The sequence below is a fragment of the Pristiophorus japonicus genome, chromosome 11 (assembly GCF_044704955.1).
Source record: "Pristiophorus japonicus isolate sPriJap1 chromosome 11, sPriJap1.hap1, whole genome shotgun sequence".
Lineage (NCBI taxonomy): Eukaryota > Metazoa > Chordata > Chondrichthyes > Pristiophoridae > Pristiophorus > Pristiophorus japonicus.
Genome location: NC_091987.1, coordinates 56,976,335 through 56,998,023, shown reverse-complemented (window position 1 = coordinate 56,998,023; position 21,689 = coordinate 56,976,335). Strand labels below are relative to the sequence as shown.

The 21,689-nt window shown below is 46.9% G+C and overlaps 1 protein-coding gene across 1 annotated transcript in view; it reads right to left on the bottom strand.

The window, feature by feature from the left end:
- The window catches only part of LOC139275529 (beta/gamma crystallin domain-containing protein 3-like), a 54,235-nt gene that overhangs the window by 20,079 nt on the left and 12,467 nt on the right, over positions 1-21,689 (bottom strand). The window contains exons 5-7 of the mRNA XM_070892699.1: positions 18,940-19,046; positions 18,315-18,444; positions 2,497-2,636 (exon numbers count right to left, since the gene is read on the bottom strand). Of these exons, the coding sequence (XP_070748800.1) occupies positions 2,497-2,636; positions 18,315-18,444; positions 18,940-19,046 (377 nt within the window). The remainder of the gene's footprint in view (positions 1-2,496; positions 2,637-18,314; positions 18,445-18,939; positions 19,047-21,689) is intronic.

Genomic DNA, 21,689 nt, shown 5'->3' with positions numbered 1-21,689 from the left:
ATCAAAACCCATTTCTCCCACACCAATCTTTGAGCCACGCGTTCATCTCCCTGATCTTATTGATCCCATGCCAATTTACTCGTGGCTCAGGTAGTAATCCAGAAATTATTACCTTTGTGGTTCTGCTTTTTAATTTAGCCCCTAGCTGCTCATACTCCCTCAGCAGAACCTCTTTCTTTGGTGCTGTGGTCAGTTTGCTCATCCTCCCTGCAGTCCCTGCTCTCGTACACACAGGCTGCAAGTAGCTCGTACCTGTTGGACAAGTGCAAGGACTGAGGCTCCTCCAATGCTATCTTCTGGATCCCCATACCTGCCTCACTCGTAGTCACACCCTCCTGTCCCTGACCACAGACCAAATTTGAAGTATTTAACCTAAGGAGTGTGACTGCCTCCTGGAACAAAGTGCCCAGGTAACTCTCCCCCTCCCTGATGTATTACAGTGTCTGAAGCTCGGAGTCCAGCTCATCAACTCTGAGCCGAAGTCCCTTGAGCTGCTAACACTTATTGCAGATGTGGTCGCCGTGGATCACACTGATATCCACCAGCTCCCACATGCTACAGCTGCAACACATCGCCTGCCCTGCCAACTCTATTGTATTTTAATTAACTAATTAGGTTTTCAAGTTTTGAAATATCAATTATCTATGTATAGTTTTTAATCTGTAATCACGGCTCTTAATGCCCAAGTTTAGGAAAAAAAGAGAAATACTCACCAACCAATCACTTATTGCCCGAAATTGCCCTGCTCCCCGATTGGGGGTGGTAACCTTCCGGAGCTGGGACTTCCTGCGCTCAGCCCAGAAGTCCCGCCCCCGTCGTGGAATTGGCCCGTACGCCCCTCAAAGCAAACTGAGCGCTTCCTCCGGTGCTCCGCTTCCTTTCAGGGGTGGTAGCGCGGCACTGAGTCCAGCCCTGGAGCAGCCCTCCCCATCAAAGGGCCGAGCTGCTGCACACTCTGCAGGCCCTTTGGTGGCCGCCACTCGGCCACTAGGGATGCAATCGACCAGGCCAGCAGCTGAGTGTCGACGCGAGGGCTGACCCAAGAGTCGGCCCGGGGTGCTAAAGGTCTCTCCTTTAAGGGGCGCCCTGGCGGCAGATGTTGTGGAGCTGGTGTTGACATCTACCCGCGCCAACCTCGTGGTTCACGGGCAATTTTCCCCACGGGGCGTTTAGGGGTCGTTGCGGGGCAGTGAGTAGTCAGCACACACGCGATGGCGCTAATTGCGGGCACGGCGCTGCCAGGACAGCGCCCCCCAAACTTCCATGGCAATTACCCAGGAGGCAGTAGTGTCCCCTCCCCTCCCCTGGGCAAAAACACTATCACGCCCCCCGGAGATGCTAACAGGGCTATAAAAAGGGCTATTTTTCCCCCACTGTTTTAAAGATAATAACTGAAGTAACTTTAGAATTATTTTTTGTAGGCTTGAGGTTAGTATCTCTGACACCAGGGTTCAAATCTATTCCAAGCTGATTCTACTCCATTGTATGAATGTCTCCTCTGTCTACTGGCAGTAAGGATCCTATGTGCAACCCAGATCCTTGTGGCCATAGACCCAGAGCATAAAACTTCCCCTTATTTACTATTAATTGGCATTAAACAGACAATCTCACTGAGAAAGGCCAGAAGATGGTTGATATGGGAAGTAGAAATATGTCAGATTTTGCAGTGGGCGATGCTCTACCGAGGTTGAGGTTGGGATTAAGTCACGTTGTTGGAGGAAAGTAGAAGAAAATTGACTCTGCATCTAAATTATACTATAACTGTCCTTGAGAGTGTTTGATACGGACATTGATGGGTGAATTTCTGCAGGGTTTCTCCTCCTCATCCGCCATAATTTCAATAGATAAATTACATTTACCCAGATGCTATCATACTGTTCATGTTCTTTTCTTATTACCACATAAAATACCACCCCATTTGGTTCTTTATTTATGTTCCATGTTATGACAAACCAGAATCCATTAATTATAATATTTTCCAGGTTCAACCAGAATAAATTGAATTAAACACACAATTTATCGAAACTATTTTGCACATATTTTAATTGTAAATGTTCCCATGCTTACTTCTCAGTCATCCCTTGCCTTCCTGATGAACTGTTCCACCCAAAATGTGAAGCTAATTTCTTCAGGATTTCTTAAAGTGCTTCACAGACAATTAATTACTTTCAACTGTTGTCTGCAGGCAAACATTTCAGCCAGTTTTCACACATCACAGCCCACAAACAGCAATGCGATAAATCACCAGATAATCGGTTTTCGTTGTTTGAGGGATAAATGTTGGCCAGGACACTTGGAGAATTTACCCTAATATCTCTACAACCTTCAAATTCTTGCACAACCAATATCAAGGCTTTTAATGCCTTTTATCACACTTTTAATGGTGTCAACTGATCCAGAAACTACCTTCTCTGGGCTTCCTCATCCCTAGTACAGAAATAAATATGCCTCCTAAACATTAGAACTGCAGGCATTCAGTGATTTGTGCCTACTTACATTCCACTGTTCACCTTTACTGACTTCGGATATTGGTAATACCCCTTGTCCTTCAAGCAACTGGCACCTTCTGTAAGAATCAGCTCTTGACATTCAAATGAATAAAGGCTAAATAAGCTGATAGATGGCATGGTAAAATCCTAAAAACAGAAATAATAATAGGATCACATTGAGCAGATGCTCCTCATACTGGCAAGAAACAGTTATGTGACGTGAAAAAAATGTTTACTCTCTAATGAACCGTGATACCAAATACAAATTGTTAAAGTAACCACACCCAATATCACTAAATACTAATACACCTTCTCAACATCTTATATTATCAGCATAATAAACGTGCTTGTTACAAGTTTAGTTTCTTGCCTTAGCTATTCTTACCGGAGCTGGTCATTCCTGTAAGTGGTCAATTTTTGTCTCATTATGCCGTGGGATATTTCACAACATTAAAGGTGCTATAGAAAGGCATGTTGTTGTTGTGTATGTTCTGCCCATAAAAAGCAGGACAAATCCAACCTGGCTAATTACTGCCCTTTCAGTCTACAGCCAATCATCATCAAAGTGATAGAAGGACAATATCCTGGCTAAAAAGTGGCAAGTAACATTTGCGCTACACAAGTACTAGGCAACGACCAGCTCCAACAAGATCTCTAACCACCTCCCCTTAACATTCAATGACATTACTATTGCCGAGTTCCCTCACCATTAACATCTTGGGGGTCACCATTGTCCAGAAAGTCAATCAGAACAGCCACATAAATGTCATCAGAGGCTGGATATTCTGCAGCAAATGGCTCATCTCTTGACTCCTTAAGCCTCTCTACCACCTGCAAGCCACGTATAACGGAATACTCTTCTCTTGCTTGGGTGCAGCTTCAACAACACTCAATAATTTCAACACCATCCAGGACATCTCAGCCTGCTTGATTTGCCACCGATGCACTGTGGCTGCAGTGTGTTCTATCTACAGGATGCACTACAGCAACTCACAAGGCATCTTTGGCAGCACCTCCAAACCCTCGACCTTCCGGAGCTAGAAGGACCCTAATTGAAGCAGGTACATAGGAACACCATCACCTCCAATTGCTCCAGCCTGACTTGGACATATGTTGGCATTCATTGTCGCTGGGTCAAACTCTTGAATTCCCAATCTAGCAGCATTGTGGGAGTACCTTCACCGCACAGACTTCAGCAGTTCAAGAAGAAAAAAGCCCACCACCACTATTGTGTTCCTAACACAGATGAGACTGCACACAGGGAGGTTAAAGAACAGTGACCTCAGTCTTTATTAAGACACTCCAGAGTGAGTAACAGGCCTTAGGGGCCGGCTTATATACAGTGCTCCCAAGGGATGCTGGGATCCCTTGGGACTTCAGGGGATGCACTCCTTGGTGGCGGAACATGGGAGTGCATGCTTTACAGATACACAACATCACTCCGCCCCCCCCCCCCCCCCCCCCCAAAGTCAAAGTAAAAACTATTTACAAGGTGAGGCGGTCGGGAGCCTTTCTTTCCCTGGTGGACCGCCTCGGTACAAATGTCTGTTCTGGTGTGTTGGCTGTGCCCTCGCTGGGCTGGCGTGCTGTTAGCCCTGCAGGGCTGCTGGGTGAGCCTGGCCTTGCTGGGCTGTTGGGCATGATGGGTTCGATTTCCTGGTCCGGCGTGGTGTCATTGATCCTTTCGATGTGTTGTGGGCTCGAAAAAGGTGGTGTCTGCTGTGGGTTGTTCAGGGCAGTCTGTGAACCGCAGCCTCGTTTGGTCCAGGTGCTTTCTGCAAATTTGTCAGTTGTCTAGTTTGACTACAAACACCCTACTCCCTTCTTTAGCTATCACCGTGCCCGCGATCCACTTGGAACCATGTCCATAGTTTAGCACATACACAGGGTCATTCAGATCAATTTCCCGTGACACAGTGGCGCGACATTTTGTTGCTGCCGCCTGCTCTCTATCTGATCATGCAGGTTGGGGTGAACCAGCGAGAGTCTGGTTTTAAGTGTCCTTTTCATGAGTAGCTCAGCCGGGGGCACCCCTGTGAGCGAGTGGGGTCTCATCCGAGTACTGCTCAGCTACCGCGACAGGTGGGTTTGGAATGAGCCTTCTGTGACTCGTTTAAGGCTCTGTTTGATTGTTTGTACTGCCCGCTCTGCCTGCCCATTGGAGGCTGGTTTAAACGGGGCCGAGTTGACATGTTTGATCCCATTGCAGGTCATGAATTCTTTAAATTCGGCACTGGTGAAACATGGCCCGTTGTCACTAACCAGTATGTCAGGCAGACCGTGGGTGGCAAACATGGCCCGCAGGCTTTCAATGGTGGCGGTGGCAGTGCTTCCCAACATTATTTCACATTCAATCCATTTTGAAAAAGCATCCACCACCACCAGGAACATTTTACCAAGAAACGGGCCCGCATAGTCGACCTGGATGCTCGACTATGGTCTGGAGGGCCAGGACCACAAACTTAGTGGTGCCTCTCTGGACACGTTGCTCAACTGAGCACATACGCTGCATTGCCATACACAGGATTCTAAGTCAGAATTGATACCGGGCCACCACACATGGGATCTGGCTGTTGCTTTCATCATTACTATACCTGGGTGTGTGCTGTGGAGATCCGAGATGAACGTCTCCCTGCCCTTTTTGGGCAGCACTACGCGGTTACCCCACAACCGTCAGTCTGCCTGAATGGACAGCTCATTCTTTCGCCGCTGGAATGGCTTGATTAGCTCTTGCATTTCAACGGGGATGCTGGCCCAGCTCCCATGCAGTACACAGTTTTTTACTAGGGACAGCAAAGGATCTTGGCTGGTCCAAGTCCTAATCTGGTAGGCCATGACAGGTGATTTATCATTTTCAAACGCTTCCATGACCATCAGCAAGTTTGCAGGCTGCGCCATTTCCACACCCGTGGTGGGCAATGGTAGCTGACTGAGAGCATCCGCACAGTTCTCGGTGCCAGGCCTGTGGCGGATGGTATAGTTATATGCTGATAGCGCGAGTGCCCACCTTTGTATGTGGGCTGAGGCAATAGTATTTATCCCGTTGTTTTCAACGAACAGGGAGGGATATGAGGGGCTTGTGATCGGTTTCCAGCTCAAATTTGTGGCCAAACAGGTACTGATGCATTTTCTTTACCCCGAATACACGCTAATGCCTCTTTCTCTATCATGCTGTAGGCCCTCTCGGCCTTAGATAAGCTCCTTGAGGCATAGGCGACAGGTTGCAACTTCCCCGCAACGTTAGCTTGTTGTAATACACAGCCGACTCCGTACGACGATGCATCACATGCTAGCACAAGTCTTTTACACGGGTTGTACAATACAAGCAGCTTGTTGGAGTATAAAATGTTTCTGTCTTTCTCAAAAGCAATTACTGTTTTATTCCCCATACCCAGTTCTCACCTTCATTCAATAACACATGTAGGGGCTCTAAGAGGGTGCTTAACCCCGGTAGGAAGTTACCAAAATAGTTGAGGAGTCCCAGGAACGACCGCAGCTCCGTGACGTTCTGTGGCCTGGGCATGTTCTTGATATTCTCGGTCTTGGCGTCTGTGGGCCGAATGCCGTTCGCCGCAATCTTTCTCCCCAAAAATCCATTTCTATTGCCATGAAGACGCATTTCGACCTCTTCAGCCACAGCCCTACGTGGTCCAGTCGCTGGAGGACCTCCTCCAGGTTTTGTAGGTGCTTGACGGCATCCCGACCCATGACAAATATGTCGTCCTGAAAAATCGTGCGTGGTACCGACTTGAGTAGGCTCTCCATGTTTCTCTGGAAGATCGCTGCAACCGAATTCCAAACAGGCATCTGTTGTAGATGAACAGTCCCTTGTGCGTGTTGATGCAGGTGAGGCCCTTCAAAGACTCCTCCAGCTCCTGCTTCATGTAGACCGAAGTCAGGTCGAGCTTGGTGAACGTCTTGCCTCCTGCCAGCGTCGCAAATAGGTCGTCTGTCTTAGGTAGTGGGTATTGGTCCTGTAGCAAGAAACGATTAATAGTTACTTTATAATGGCCGCAAATCCTGACCGTGCCATCACTTTTGAGTACTGGAACAATCGGGCTGGCCCACTTGCTGAATTTCACTGGGGAGATGCCCTCGCGTTACAGCCTGTCCAGCTCGATTTCCACTCTCTCCCTCATCATGTGAGGTACCGCTCGCGCCTTGTGGTGAATGGGTCATGCCTCTGGGACAAAGTGGGTCCGCATCTTCGCCCCGGAAAAGCTTCCAATGCCTGGCTCAAAAAGGGAAGGAAATTTGTTAAGGACCTGGGTCCATGAGGCCTCATCGACATGTGATAGCACTCGGATGTCATCCCAGTTCCAGCGGAATTTGCCCAGCCAGCTTCCTGCAAGCAGTGTGGGGCCATCGCCCGAGACAATCCAGAGTGGCAGTTCATGCACTGTGCCCTCGTAGGTGACCTTGACCATGGCGCTGCCCAGGACAGTGATAAGCTCTTTGGTGTACGTTCTCAGTTTCGTGTGGATGAGGCTCAGGGCTAGTCTGAGTGCCTTGTTGCACCACAGTCTCTCAAACATCTTTTTACTCATGATGGATTGGCTAGCGCCAGTGTCCAGTTCCATTGCTACGGGTAAGCCATTCAATTTTACATTTAGCATTATAGGTGGACATTTTGTCATAAATGTGTGCACCCCATGTACTTCAGCATCTGCCTCCTCTCTCTGAGGCTCGAAATTGCTTTGATCCACCATGGACCGATCTTCCTCTGCCACGTGGTGGTTAGCAGGTTTTGCAGAGCTTGCAGCTCGTCTGCAAGCTTGTTGGGGGTGCCCCATTGTTCCACAGCTCTTGTAAACATACCCTTTGAAGTGGCATGAATAGGCTGAATGGAAGCCTCCACAACACCAACAAGGTGTGAATTGCCTTGCATTCATCCTTTGTTGCGGACTCTGAGTCATCTGGGTCATCAGAAGCCTGCTGGCAGTTGCAGACTCGTGGTTTCTGCTCTGTACATTTCTGCTCACTAACACAGTTCCAGTTAATTTATGAACATTGGTAGCACTTGTGTGCTGAGAGATTTGTTTGGTGTTATCACTGGTGGACATAAACGCCTGTGCTATCGCAATGGCCTGACTGAGGGTTGGTGTCTCTACAGTCAAAAATTTTCATAGGATGGTCCCGTGGCCAATGCCCAGTACAAAAAAGTCTCTGAGCATTTGTTCCAGGTAGCCATCAAACTCACATTGTCCTGCAAATCGCTTTAGCTCGGCGACGTAGCTCACCACTTCCTGACCTTCAGATCGCTTGCACATGTAGAACCCATACCTCGCCATCAGCACGCTCTCCCTCAGGTTAAGATGCTCCTGAACCAGTGTACACAGCTCCTCACACGACTTATCTGTGGGTTTCACCAGAGCCAGAAGATTCTTCATGAGGCTGTAGGTCGGTGCCCCGCAGACTGTGAGGAGGACCGCTCTCCTTTTTGCAGCGCTTCCTTCTCCGTCCAGCTCGTTGGCTACAAAGTACTGGTCTAACTGTTCGACATCAGCTTCCCAGTCCTCACCCTCTGAGAACTTCTCCAGGATGCCCACAGTTTGCTGCATCTTTGCGTTGGATTTGTATATTCGTCGCCAGTTGTTGTATTCCTAACACAGATGAGACTGCACGCAGGGAGGTTAAAGTAACAGTGACCTCAGTCTTTAATAAGACACTCCAGAGTGAGGAACAGGCCTTAGGGGCCGGCTTATATACAGTGCTCCCAAGGGATGCTGGGATCCCTTGGGAGTTCAGGGGATGCACTCTCTGCTGGCGGAACATGGGAGTGCATGCTTTACAGATACACAACAACCACCTTTTCAGGTCGATTAGGGATGGGCAATAAATGTCGGCCAGCAACACCCACAGTCATTAAAAAAATACAGAGACAGTTGCCTGCAAACATTTTCTCATGAGAGTGCTATTAGCTGTAAACTACACAGCAATACCTGCCCACGCTCCAATCAATGACCTGGACCTTGGTGACTTCCAATCCAGTCGCCTTAGTCACAGCCATCGTTCTCCAGCACGCGCTGTACCTTGCAGTGGTATGCTCCTTTGAAGGCCCCGACCTGCTGATGGTTCTTGCACGTCGAGGCCCAGAAGAGGTGCGGGCCCATGGGTAGCACAGGCTAGCCCACACTAGGATATGTGTGCGCACTTGGTCCGTGCAGTAGAGCTGGTCTCCAGTCGTCTTGGTTAATCCTTGCCACTGGACCAAGACCTAGCTCTGTCAAGCCCGTGTGGTGGCTGGTGTGCAACGGTCACCACATGTTAAAAAAATCCACGCACAGGCATCTTCCACCCTTCAAGATGTAGTTCGGGACCTGGAATGTTAGGTCCTTCATTGAAACATCTGTGAACTCATCCCTTTTTGGCGTGGAAGCAAGCCATCCTTAATCCGAGGACCGCCTAGGATGTTGACACATCAATCTCTTCACTTTTCGCACAAACACTCAGGAAATGGGTTCAAGACCAGTGAACCTTTAGGAGAGGGATGCATGTTGTTGGGAGGGGATGGGTGGGTGGGTTGGTGAGGTGTCTGATGCACATTAAGTGTTTCATTCTTCTCTTCATTTATACTGTAGATATGGATGGTGTGAAGGTGAGTTATGATTCTAGCATTATTTTAGGATTCGCATGGGTACTCATGCTTCCACTTACTTTGGCCAACCTTGTGAGGTCATTAAAAGGTTTCTGACACTATATTACATTTCGTTGGGTGGTTAAGGTGTTACTGACCTCCTGAGCAGCTTCCTCAATACTACCTGCACCGAGTTGTTCTGGGGCTTGGGTTGGGATAAATCCTGTCTCTCCTTGACTCATCTCATCTCTGCCTGCACAGAAACCACTGACAACCTACCTACGTATAAAATTAGGGACTCTCAAAGAAAATGCTGTCGGTTGCTGGAGGAAGTCTCACCCACTCTGTCGCCAAAGGGCCTAGCAAAGCCCAGGCTTGTATGTTTCTTCACTTTTGTTATCTGTTCTTTATTTTGTTCTTCAAATTCACTTCTCCTTTATGCTTTAGCAACCGATGGCAATTTCTTTGAGGGTCCCTAATTTTATACGTAGGTTTAGTTTAAAATGGATTCCCTTTCTTGACTAGTGCTCTATCACTACGAGTGAAGGAAATGCTGTTTAATTGCAGTAGCTAACAGGTCCAGATGCACAGAAAATTAAGTGAGAGAGAGTAAGTACAAGAGTAATAGTACACCATAGTCCACAGGAAAGTTTTCAGGATATTTGTCCCCTTTGTAGTGCATTGTGCCACCCCGTTAATCAAGATATTTAAATTGAGGTTCTACGCCAAAGCAATTTTCAGGTACCAACGGGCAGAACATATGTTGTGCTCACTCTACCCAGTGATGCTGGGCGAAGAGTGTCCTTACCACTGGAACGGCTCTCGATCGCTCAAATGAGGATATATGGCACTGATTTTGGTGTGGCCATGAGGAGCATGAATGTTTATTTTAAAATAGTAAAGGAATTTGATACAAATGTATTAAATATTTAGATGCTAATATCACACTAGTTTGTGGGCTTAAAGGTCCAATTTTAGGCTGTACTTTTGCTGAAAAATAGAACTTTTGAAATTACTTCTAATGCTATTTGCAGACAGTGAAGCTATCCGGTGTTAAAGTGATAGCTTGAAGTAGTCATTTTCGGAATCCTGTCAGTAAATTAACGGGTCATTTGCCTCCCATTACTTTTTTTTAAATATTTAAAAATATATATATTTACAATTGTTCCTGGAGTTTTTTTTTCCTTTCATGGATAAAAGTTATTTAATAATAAAAATAAGGAAGTTGTAATTGTGGAGTAGTGCCAGGTCCAGCTTACCTCTTTTTATATATTTTAATAAAGGCACTGACTTTATAAATAAATATATAAATCTTCACTTTAGCACTTTGTGAAGCTCCCAGTAGCATTGCTTAAAAATGTGTCACTTTACTGGTGTAAAAACCTAATTTGTATTGTGCTAGGACGTCAAGTATCAGAATCTGACAGCTTCTAGCCTCAAATAAATTAGTTCCAAATTAAATACATGTTAATTTGATCTTGTGGAATATATTTGCATTGCTTTATTCCTGTCGACATTAGAGAAAAATCAAGTAAGTTTCTGTAATCAAATATCACAGTTTGTAATTACTCACTAATTTAACACCTGTTATGAAGAAGGATTTGAGACTAAACCTGAAACAATTACTGCTTTTAGATGTAATCTTTAGTTAATGATTACACAGAGAAGCCATTGCCTATTTAACAACATATACCAATATAAGGGCCAAACAAAATACTTCAGGATGACATAAATCTACATATAGAGCTGCCTGTTTTGGCCATCCCATTTAGATTTGTTCCATTTCATCTACTTCAAAAAATATTTAGATTGACACAATTTTCCTGTGTGGATAAACAATACGGGAAACAAAAATTCTACTAAATTATTTTGGGCTAAAATTCTTTGCAATGTGATCCCAGTAGTTACTAGTACTCTCATCGTGTGGTTACATTGTGGGCCGCCCCGACCTGTGTGAGAACACCACCGCAGGTCGGGGCTATAAATAGAGGTGGAGCGCCGGGGCCTGGAACATCGTGGGCAAAGGTTCGACAAATGAGGGTACGGAGCCCAGAAGAGCCGAGGGCCCAGGGACAGCACAGGCCAGTCCACAGTGTGCACATTAGGTCCGTGCAGCAGAGCAGGTCTCCAGTCGTCCTGGTTAACCCTTGCCACTGGATAAAGGCCTAGCTCTGTCGAGCCCGTGTGGTGGCTGATGTGCAACGGTCACCACACATTAAAAAAATCCACGCACAGGCATCTTCCACCCCCTCAATTGGAATTCAGGACTGGAATATCGGGTCCTTCATTGAAACATCTGTGAACTCTTGTGGAAGCAAGTCATCCTCCTTCGAGGGACTGCCTATGATGATGAGTACTCTCAAGAACTGACCCTTCCAAAGTTTGCAAAGGCCCTGTTTGAGACTGAGTGATATAAGGATTTGCTCAGGCCTGTGGCTGAGGAATGCCAACTCCATAACCCATGTATAATAACCCATTGCCACAAAAAGTTTCATGATCTTACCAGGTCAGGCGAGGCAAAAAGCACCAGACATACCTTCCAAGAATGCACTGTACTAAGTTGATTGCCACTTACAACCACCTCACTGTGTTAAAATGCTTCAAGAGCTCACCATCAATGCCCAGGAGGTAACGTAACGCTCTGCACAACCCCAACTTCCACCTGGAAATGTCCTTTGTCACACAGCCTTATATACACATGGCCTACTGAAAGCCTAACACGGTATGTAATTGCTTGGTTCATGTACATGGCCTCATCTCCATATGGTCTGCCTGATGACACCTGCGTTTGACTGTATTTCAGGACAACCAGAAGATATTCAAGCAGGAACTCCAGATGTAGGCTGTCACTTTCCTTTTAAGAGCAGATAGACATTTCACCACATCGGCGAGAGGAAAATCTGGGCTATTTGTTATATAGCCCATAGCGGTATTAAGATTTACTATATTAAACGTAAACGTCATACCATCATGATTCGTGTACTACTTAAAACTAATATACAAGCTTTTAGGCAGGATTTACCCAAGGAGAGGTAACACTATCAGTTTGCCTAAGGATCAGTATTGAAAAACTTTCCCACTGTCCCATCAGTAATGGAGCGAGTTATTGAATGCATGTTGTTGTTTAGTTTTCCTAATTTGCTTTTTCATGTTATTCTTGCTGCTAACATTACTGCATTAGGAATCAATTCAATGTGTACTTGGTCCAAAAAATTAACATTTGTCAGATGATGTACAGTATTCTGCTCATTCATGACCACTAGGTGGAGCTTTACACCTGCCACAAAGGCTAATTCTGAAACTCCATTCATCCTCGTCAGTGGTGCTCTCACTAGCTCCTTAACGCTGATGCTACCTGCAGAATTTACCACAAGACAGTGAGACAAGACAGTGATAAATGTCTCATGTTTTGAATCATCACCGGAAAGCACTAATTAGAATGGTAAAGTTACTTAGTCCTTCAGAACTGACCACAGACAGCGTGGAGCAATTGAAGTACCATTTTTCACTAGCTGCTGTAGAGGCTTATAGAATAAATGACAAGGAATATGTGATAAGCAAGAATGATCCCTGACTCATAATAAAAACATGTAATCTGTGTGATAGGCAAGAATGATCACTGACTCATGATAAAAACATGTAATCATGAGTCCCAAGTTTGTTATTCTGTATGCCACAGATTTAAAATGGTGGTGATGTTCATGGGCCAGTTTTAGACAATGTGGGACCTTGAAGGCTTGTGATGAAAAGTAAGCACCCAATTTATACATTAAAAACTAAAAACTTATAATATAGTAAGCTGAGGTCTTGTGGTATCTCTAAATTTATTTCAGCTAATAAAACATTGAACAGTGAATATTCTGTGGGCCTGAATGCCAAAAGTATAGTATAATTAACGGGAGAGGCTCTGTAAAGAAAATCCTGTCAGTACCAGTCAGACCCATTTGATGCATAGCTAGAGTTGTTAAAGTTGAACAACAAAAAAAAGGACGGATTACACTAGAAGGAAGGACAATTGGCTAATCTCCCCAACACTGATCTACAAACACTAATTAGCCAGAAGGGGAACTACAGACAAAAAATAGCCCTGGGGAGAGAATGTCCTCTGTGTGTTATATCTCAGGAACGCGATGGAATGGGACCAAGGGAGCAGGTAGTGCAACACATGAAGGAAATCAGTCTGATGAGTCTGCTGTGTATGAAATGGGGAGAGAAACGATAGAAAGTTGCAGTTTGGAAAAGGTGGCTGCAGAGAGAGGGTGGGGGAGGAGTCAGGACTGAAGGAGCTGCTGAACAGAAGGCCCAGTCTTGGAGGGAAGAATCCATGAGTTCCTTGCACTGGTGTCAAAGCTGATGATAGAAGGGAATTCAAAAGAGAGTGAAAAGGAGCTTGAATTGCTTTCCAGAATGATCCTAGAGTAATAGGCAGTATTGGCCACGTAAAAGGAGGTGCTACCTGTCATGTTTGTAACCTTCACATAACTGTAACTCTTATGTAACAACACTGAACACTGTATACATCTGAGTAATGCATACCTTGACCACAGGGGGTGAACTTGTGGGAGACACTCCTCACCTGGTCATCCAGGTATATAAAGGGAGATCCCACGCAGGGTCAGCACTCCTTGGTCCTGGGAATAAAGGTTCAGGTCACGTAGTGACTTTGTCTGCAGTACATGCCTTGTGTGATTCTATAGTAAGGTGTAAGGACACCACATTTGGCGACAGGAAACGGGAATCAATGACCCACGAGGATGGCCACCGGTAGCACAGAGGAACGGTACTGTGTTGGTGAGGACTGGGACGATTTTGTTGAGAGGCTCCAGCAGAGCTTTGTCACGAAGGACTGGCTGGGAGAGGAAGCGGCTGGCAAGCGAAGGGTGCATCTACTGACCAGTTGTGGATCCAAGACGTATGCGCTGATGAAAGACCTGCTCGCACCCGAGAAGCCAGCGGACAAGTCTTTTGAAGAGCTCAGCACTCTGATCGGTGAGCACCTCAAACCGGCGAGCAGTATACACATGGCCCGGCACCGGTTCTACACACACTGGCGTCGGGAGGGACAAAGCATATCGGACTTCGTTGCGGACCTTCGGCGTTTGGCCAGCCTCTGTAAGTTCACAGATGCCTGCAGGGGGGAGTTGTTAAGGGATTTCTTCATTGAGGGCATTGGTCATGCCGGGATTTTCAGGAAGCTTATTGAGACCAAGGATTTGACTTTGAAAAGGGCAACATTGATAGCTCAGACCTTCATGGTAGGGGAAGAGGAGACCAAGATAATTTACATGCGCAGCCCTGGTTCCAATGTGGCGATGGACCAGGGAGTTAACATTGTAAACGAGATTCAGAACCCCGCAGGCAGGCAAGGGCAATTCGACACCGCCCAGGCAACAACAGGCTCTAGGGTGAGCCAGCAACAGAGACAATGGCAGGGGGATCGGCAATTCACGTCATCACAAGGGACAATGCGTCCCGGGATAGGACCACTGACACTGAGCAACAGAGTGCTCAGGAGAAATCAAAGAGACAATCAGAGAGGAATGCCTGTTAACAGTTTCTTTGTTCACAACAATCTCAGTTCATGCTGGAGATGCGGTGGCAAACATGCTGCGAGAACCTGTAGGTTTCAGCAATTTATCTGCAGAAACTGTAACTTCAGTGGACATCTGGCCAGAATGTGCAGAAAGTCCATAGCGAAGCTAGTTTATGAGGCAGAGGAACCAGACGAGGGGTCTGCAAGGCAGAGTGATGCTTGGGGCAAAGCAATGGATGCTGAAGTCCAGCGGGTTCATGTGGCAGACGTCCACAGCTCATATACCAAAACGCCATCTATGATGATGAAAGTTCTATTAAATGGCATCCCAGCTGGACACAAAACTATGGCCACTCAAAGCTAACAGGCCTAAACTGGAACGCATTGACACGCAGTTACGGACGTACACCAGAGAAATCATCCCAGTACTCGGCAGTGCAAACTTGGTGGTCACACACAATGCATCGGAGAACCGGCTGCCACTCTGGATTATCTCGGGGAATGGTTCCGCGCTTTTGGGAAGGAGCTGGTTAGCCGAGATGAACTGGAAATGGGGGGTTGTGCACGCCATTTCATCTGTGGAGCAAAGTTCATGCTCACAGGTCCTACAGAAATTCGAACCACTTTTTCAACCAGGTGTCGGGACTTTTAAGGGCACCAAAGTAGTGATACGCATCACCCCGGACGCCAGACCAGTGTACCACAAACCCAGAGCCGTGCCGTATGAGATGCATGAGAGAATTGAGAGTGAGTTAGACAGGCTGCTAAGAGAGGGCATAATTTCACCTGTTGAATTCAGTGACTGGGCAAGCCCCATTGTTCCTGACCTTAAAGCGGATGGCTCAGTCAGGATTTGTGGCGACTACAAGGCCACCATCCACCGAGTGTCACTACAGGACCAATACCCGCTTCCGAGAGCGGAGGATCTTTTTGCCACACTGGCAGTCGGCAAGCTGTTCACCAAGTTGGACCTCACTTCAGCCTACATGACTCAGGAACTGGCTGAAGAATCCAAGCTTCTGACCACCATCACTACACACAAGGGGCTATTCGTTTACTACAGGTGTCCGTTTGGCATTCGTTCAGTGGTCGCTATCTTCCAGAGGAACATGGAAAGCTTGCTTAAATCCATCTCTGGAACAATCGTATTCCAAGATGACATCCTAATCACGGGTCGAGACACCGAGGAACACCTCTACAACCTGGAGGAGGTATTACGCCGACTGGACTGGGTAGACTTGCGACTAAAGAAGTCCAAGTGTGTGTTTTTGGCCCAAAAGGTTGAGTTTTTGGGCAGGAGGGTTGCCGCAGACGGGATCCAGCCTACCGAATCCAAAACGGAGGCGATCCGTCATGCGCCCAGGCCCGGCAACACATCAGAGTTGCGGTCATTTTTGGGACTATTGAACTACTTCGGGAACTTTCTGCCGAACTTAAGCAAATTGTTGGAGCCGCTGCACGTGCTCCTGCGTAAGGGTTGTGAATGGTTTTGGGGGGACTGTCAAGAACGGGCTTTCAATCGGGCGCGGAATCTGCTTTGTTCTAACAAGCTGTTGATCTTGTACAACCCCTGTAAGGAACTAGTTTTAACATGTGATGCATCATCCTATGGGTTTTGGTGCGTGTTGCAGCAGAGTAATAATGAGGGCCAACTCCAACCTGTGGCTTATGCCTCAAGGTCGCTCTCCCAGGCAGAACGGGGATATGGGATGGTTGAAAAGGAAGCACTCGCATGTGTCTACGGGGTGAAAAAAATGCACAGTACCTTTTCGGCAGAAGGTACGAGTTAGAAACGGACCACAAACCATTAACATCCCTGTTGTCCGACAGCAAGGCTGTCAATGCAAATGCGTCAGCTCGCATACAGCAGTGGGCCCTCACGCTGGCTGCATATGACTACACCATACGGCACCGGCCAGGCACCGAAAATTGCGCTGACGCACTCAGCAGGCTCCCACTGACAACCACCGAGGGGGCGTCGGAGCAAAGCGCGGAGATGGTAACGGCCGTTGAGGCTTTCGACACCGCAGGCTCCACCATCACAACCCACCAGATCAAAATCTGGACCAACAGAGATCCCCTCCTATCCCTGAAAAATAAATGTATCCTGACCGGGGATTGGGCGCCCGCACACGGACCATGCCCCGAGGAGGTCAGGCCGTTTCACAGACGGATGGACGAGTTCTCCATCCAAGCCGACTGCCTGCTATGGGGCAGCCGGTAGTCATGCCCCAGAAAGGAAGGGAAGCATTCATCAGGGAACTCCACAGCGAGCACCCAGGCATCGTGCTAATGAAGGCCATTGCCCGGTCACATGTATGTGTGCTCAGCTGGGAAATGCCTCCAGGGAGGCCCCACTCAGCCCATGGTCCTGGCCCACCAGGCCATGGTCACGTATTCATGTAGACTACTGGGGCCCGGTTCATGGGAAAAATGTTCCTGATTGTTGTCGATACATACTCGAAATGGATCGAGTGCATCATATTGAATTTGTGCATAACATCCATCACCGTGGAGAGTCTGCGTACGGTCTTTGCGACCCACGACTTGCCGGACATCCTGGTTAGCGACAACAGCCCATGTTTCACTAGCTATGAATTCCAGGAGTTTATGTTGGGTAATGGTATCAAACACGTCAGGGCAGCACTGTTCAAGTCGGCTTCCAATGGCCAGGCGGAACGTGCGGTTCAAATCATAAAACAGGGCATGCTCCGGATTCAAGGATCCTCCCTTCAGTACTGCCTATCGCGCCTCCTGCTGGCCTATAGGTCCCGGCCGCATTCGCTCACGGGAATCCCGCCCGCGGAACTGCTCATGAAACGCACGCTTAAAACTCGCTGTCCCTCATTCATCCAGCCCTGTCAGACATTGTTGAGGGCAAGCGCCAGTCCCAAATCGGGTGCCATGATCGCAACTCAGTGGGGAGATGCATAGAAATCGATGACCCTGTATTCATTCTCAATCATGCTTTGGGACCCAAGTGGCTTGTGGGTACTGTAATTGGCAAAGAGGGGAATAGGGTCATAGTGGTCAGACTTAACAAAATGGGCAGATATGCCGCGAACACCTGAACCAAGTAAAGAAAAGGTTCAGCATGGACACTGAGGAACCTGAGGAAGATCATGAGATGTCACCTACACCACTGCCAGAGAACGAGCAACAAGGACATTCACCAGCATGCACAGTCCCTGCAGCCAGCCCGGACAGGCCGGAATCACCTCAGACGACAGAGACGCATGCCAAGGCCCAACCACCAGAGCCCCAACTGCGGCGCTCCACGAGAGAGCGCGACCGCCTGAAAGACTCAATCTTTGACCCAAAGATGTTGGGGGGGAAGTGATTTCATGTTTGTAACCTTCATATAACTGTAACCCTTATGTAACAACACTGTACACTGTATACACCTGAGTAATGCACACCTTGACCACAGGGGGTGAACTTGTGGGAGACACGCCTCACCTGGTCATCCAGGTATATAAAGGGAGGTCCCACGCAGGGTCAGCACTCCTTGGTCCTGGGAATAAAGGTTCAGGTCACGTAGTGACTTTGTCTGCAGTGCATGCCTCGTGTGATTCTATATTAAGGTGTAAGGACACCACACTACCATTTGAGCAGGTCAAGGCAGAACTGGCAGTGGACAGTCAGGCTGGTTGTGAGACAAATACTGTTAGACAAATGTTGACTTGTACCACAGAGAGTTACAAAAAGCACTTACATTTCTGATGGGCTTCAGAGAGCTGATTGACTTGGCTGACAGGCATCCCAGGGAATCGAGGTCTGGGTAGTGCCCTTCCTCTAACACATACTGGCAGCCACCATAATCTTTTTCATCATATAAGACCCAGCTTTGAAGGTGAGAGAAAAATAAAATAAAAGGCATATTTCTATAAATATCATAAGATGTTTTCAATATACTATGCTCTATATTGCAAAAATAATTTCAGTTTTGGAGGCCTTGCATATTTTATATTTTATGCAGTAATTCCTAAATTATATATTGACAAGTCACTTTATCAAATGCTAGTACTAGAGGATAAATATAATAGTGTAGAAAATAGACCTGAGGAGGACCTATTCTGCTATGTGTAACATCACCATAAACCCATTCTTTATAAACAGAAAGCCTTCTTGTTCTCTGAAAAAAGCATTTACAAAAAATGTATTGAGCATGAATTTTATCAAGTGAGAAATTATTTTAGAAGTGAAAGGGTAAGAACAGTTTATGCAGGTATCTAATTTTAAGGTTCTATATAGATAGCTAAGAAAGAAGAATTTGCATTTATGTCCTAAGTGCTTCACATCCAACAAAATACTAAAATTAAATGTTTTCGCACTCATACCATCCACGAAGAACCTTAAATGAATTTGGTTGTAAAGGTAAACTGGGCATTTCCGTTACAAATTCAACGCTTTCTCCCTGAAAGTCAATTCCATTGTATGCTTGGAGCTGTAATACAGATGCATAAGATTAGTTTTGTAACTTTTGAAATTCATTTCTATAACAGACATAAGCGTATTCATACATTTACATCGTATCTTTTACAGGTGAAAACAACAGAGATACCTCCTTGTCACAGTTAACCTTTCCACAGTCTGCAACACAATATACATGAAGGCATTGATACATTTTATTTCTCCCTCCCCATCTTCTGTAATATTATGAGATAACCTAGTTGCAGATGTTCATCCCATACATAAGCTGGCTACTTGGAGGAGTAGACATTTCCTTCACTTCACACCCATTACTGAAGATCACTGTGTGCAAAATCATGGAAGCACTGGGCCCTACCAACAAGCTGTGCCAATGCACCTCCTGCACAATTAATCAAAAGGGTTTCTTAAGCTGTTTCATATTGATTTTTGGTTTATAACTTTTGTAGTGCTGGCCTCCAGCAGCTGGTGGCCGCATCAATGTAATTCTGCGGGTTACATTTTTAAATCTATTGCAAAGATCCATTTTTGCATTGGATTTTCCTTTTTTTATTCATTCACAGAATGTGGGCATTGCTGGCAAAGCCAGCATTTATTGCCCATCCCTAATTTCCCTCAGGAAGGTCATGGTGAGTTGCCTTATACAACTGAGTGGCTTGCTAGGGCATTTACGAGGGCAGTTAAGAGTCAACCATATTGCTGTGGGTCTGGAGTCACATATAGGCCAAACCGGGTAAGGACGCCATATTTCCTTCCAAAAAGGGACATTAGTGAACCCATTAGATGGGTTTTTATTACAATCCAGTAGTTTCATTATTGATACTAGCTTTGCATTCCAGATTTATTTAATTAACTAAATTTAAATTCCTCAGCTGCCGTGGTGGGATTTGAACATTAGTCGGGGCATCTAGATTACTAGTCCAGTGACACAACCACTATGATACCGTAACACATGGCTGCTGCCAGTTGGTGGTGGTATAATTGCATTGAGGCCGATTTTCGGTTGCGGCGCTGATCAGGCGAGCCGTGAGTGGTGTGTCCGCTCCGCCTGTTCGATGATGTCGGCAGGATGCACAAATAATTTTTGCGATCGAGTCTCATTTAAATATAGGAGGAGAACTGCTGGCGCTAATTGCAATGCTTATAGACAGCTCGCCATTTGGGATGGTAGGAAATGTAGCAGGACTGCTGCTTCTTAAAGACAATGTGCAGCTCTTAAAGGGGAGGTGGAGTTTTCAGTGGTGGTGAGTGGCCAACACATGATTGAAGCAACAAGCCGAATGATGAGAGCCTGAGCAGTCCGATTTTCAGATACAGCCATACAGGACCTCATGGAACAAGTGAGGACCAGGAAGAAGGTCTTTCCTTCAGATGGGTGATGGGTGCCCTGCAAAATTAGCCAGCTGCAATGGAGCGGTGTGGCTGAGCAGATGAACGCCAGCAGCACAGTTCCTAGGACCTGGCTACAGTGCAGAAAGAAATTTAATGAGCTTACCAGGTTTTCCAAAGACTCTTCTTTAAATCTCTCTTACTCTCTACACAGACCGGCAACACCAGACTTTAACCCAGTCCAAGCAATCTTTTCCTCCCCCACTTTACAAATCTCCCTCCAATCACAACGGGAAACATCTCTGCACCTCCTTCCCGTTGAAATCACACACTCAATACCTGTTCATCATCATAGGCAGTCCCTTGGAGTCGAGGATGACTTGCTTCCACACTAAAAATGAGTTCCCAGGTGACTGAAGAGTCCGATGCAAGACCTACAGTCTCTGTCACAGGTGGAGCAGATGGTGGTTGAAGGAACCTCGGTTGCCACACGCTCTTTCCGCTGTCGACGCTTGGCTTCAGCTTACTCTCGGCGCAGAGACTCGAGGTGTTCAGCGCCTTCCTAGATGCTTTTCCTCCAGTTTGGGCCAGGGACTCCCAGGTATCAGTGGGATGTTACATTTTTTCAAGGAGACTTTGAGGGTGCCCTTGAAGCGTTTCCTCTGCTCACCTGGGGCTCGCTTGCCGTGTCGGAGCTCCGAGTAGAACGCTTGTTTTGGGAATCTCATGTCAGGCATGCGGACGATGTGGCCCATCCAGAGAGCTGATCGAGTGTGATCAGTGCTTCGATGCTGGGGATGTTGGCCTGAGTGAGAACGCTGACATTGGTACCGCTATCCTGCCAATGGATTTGCAGGATCTTGCGGAGGCAGCGTTGGTGGTACTTCTCCAGTGTTTTGAGGTACCTGCTGTACATAGTCCATGTCTCTGAGCCATATAAGAGGGCGGGTATCACCACTGCTCTGTAGACCATGAACTTGGTGCTGGGTTTGAGGTCCTAGTCTGCAAACACTCTCTTCCTCAGGCGACCGAAGGCTGCACTGGCACACTGAAGGTGGTGTTGGATCTCGTCGTCGATGTCTGCCCTTGTTGACAGTAGGCTCCCGAGGTATGGAAAATGGTCCACGTTGACCAAGGTCTCGTCATGGGTTTTGATAACTGGGGGGCAGTGCTGGTTGGCAGGGGCAGGTTGGTAGAGGACCTTTGTCTTACAGATGTTTAGTGTAATGCCCATGCTTTCGTATACCTCGGTGAAGATGTTGACGATGGCTTGGAGTTCGGCCTCCGACTGTGCGCAGATACAAGCATTGTCTGCGTACTGTAGTTCAAT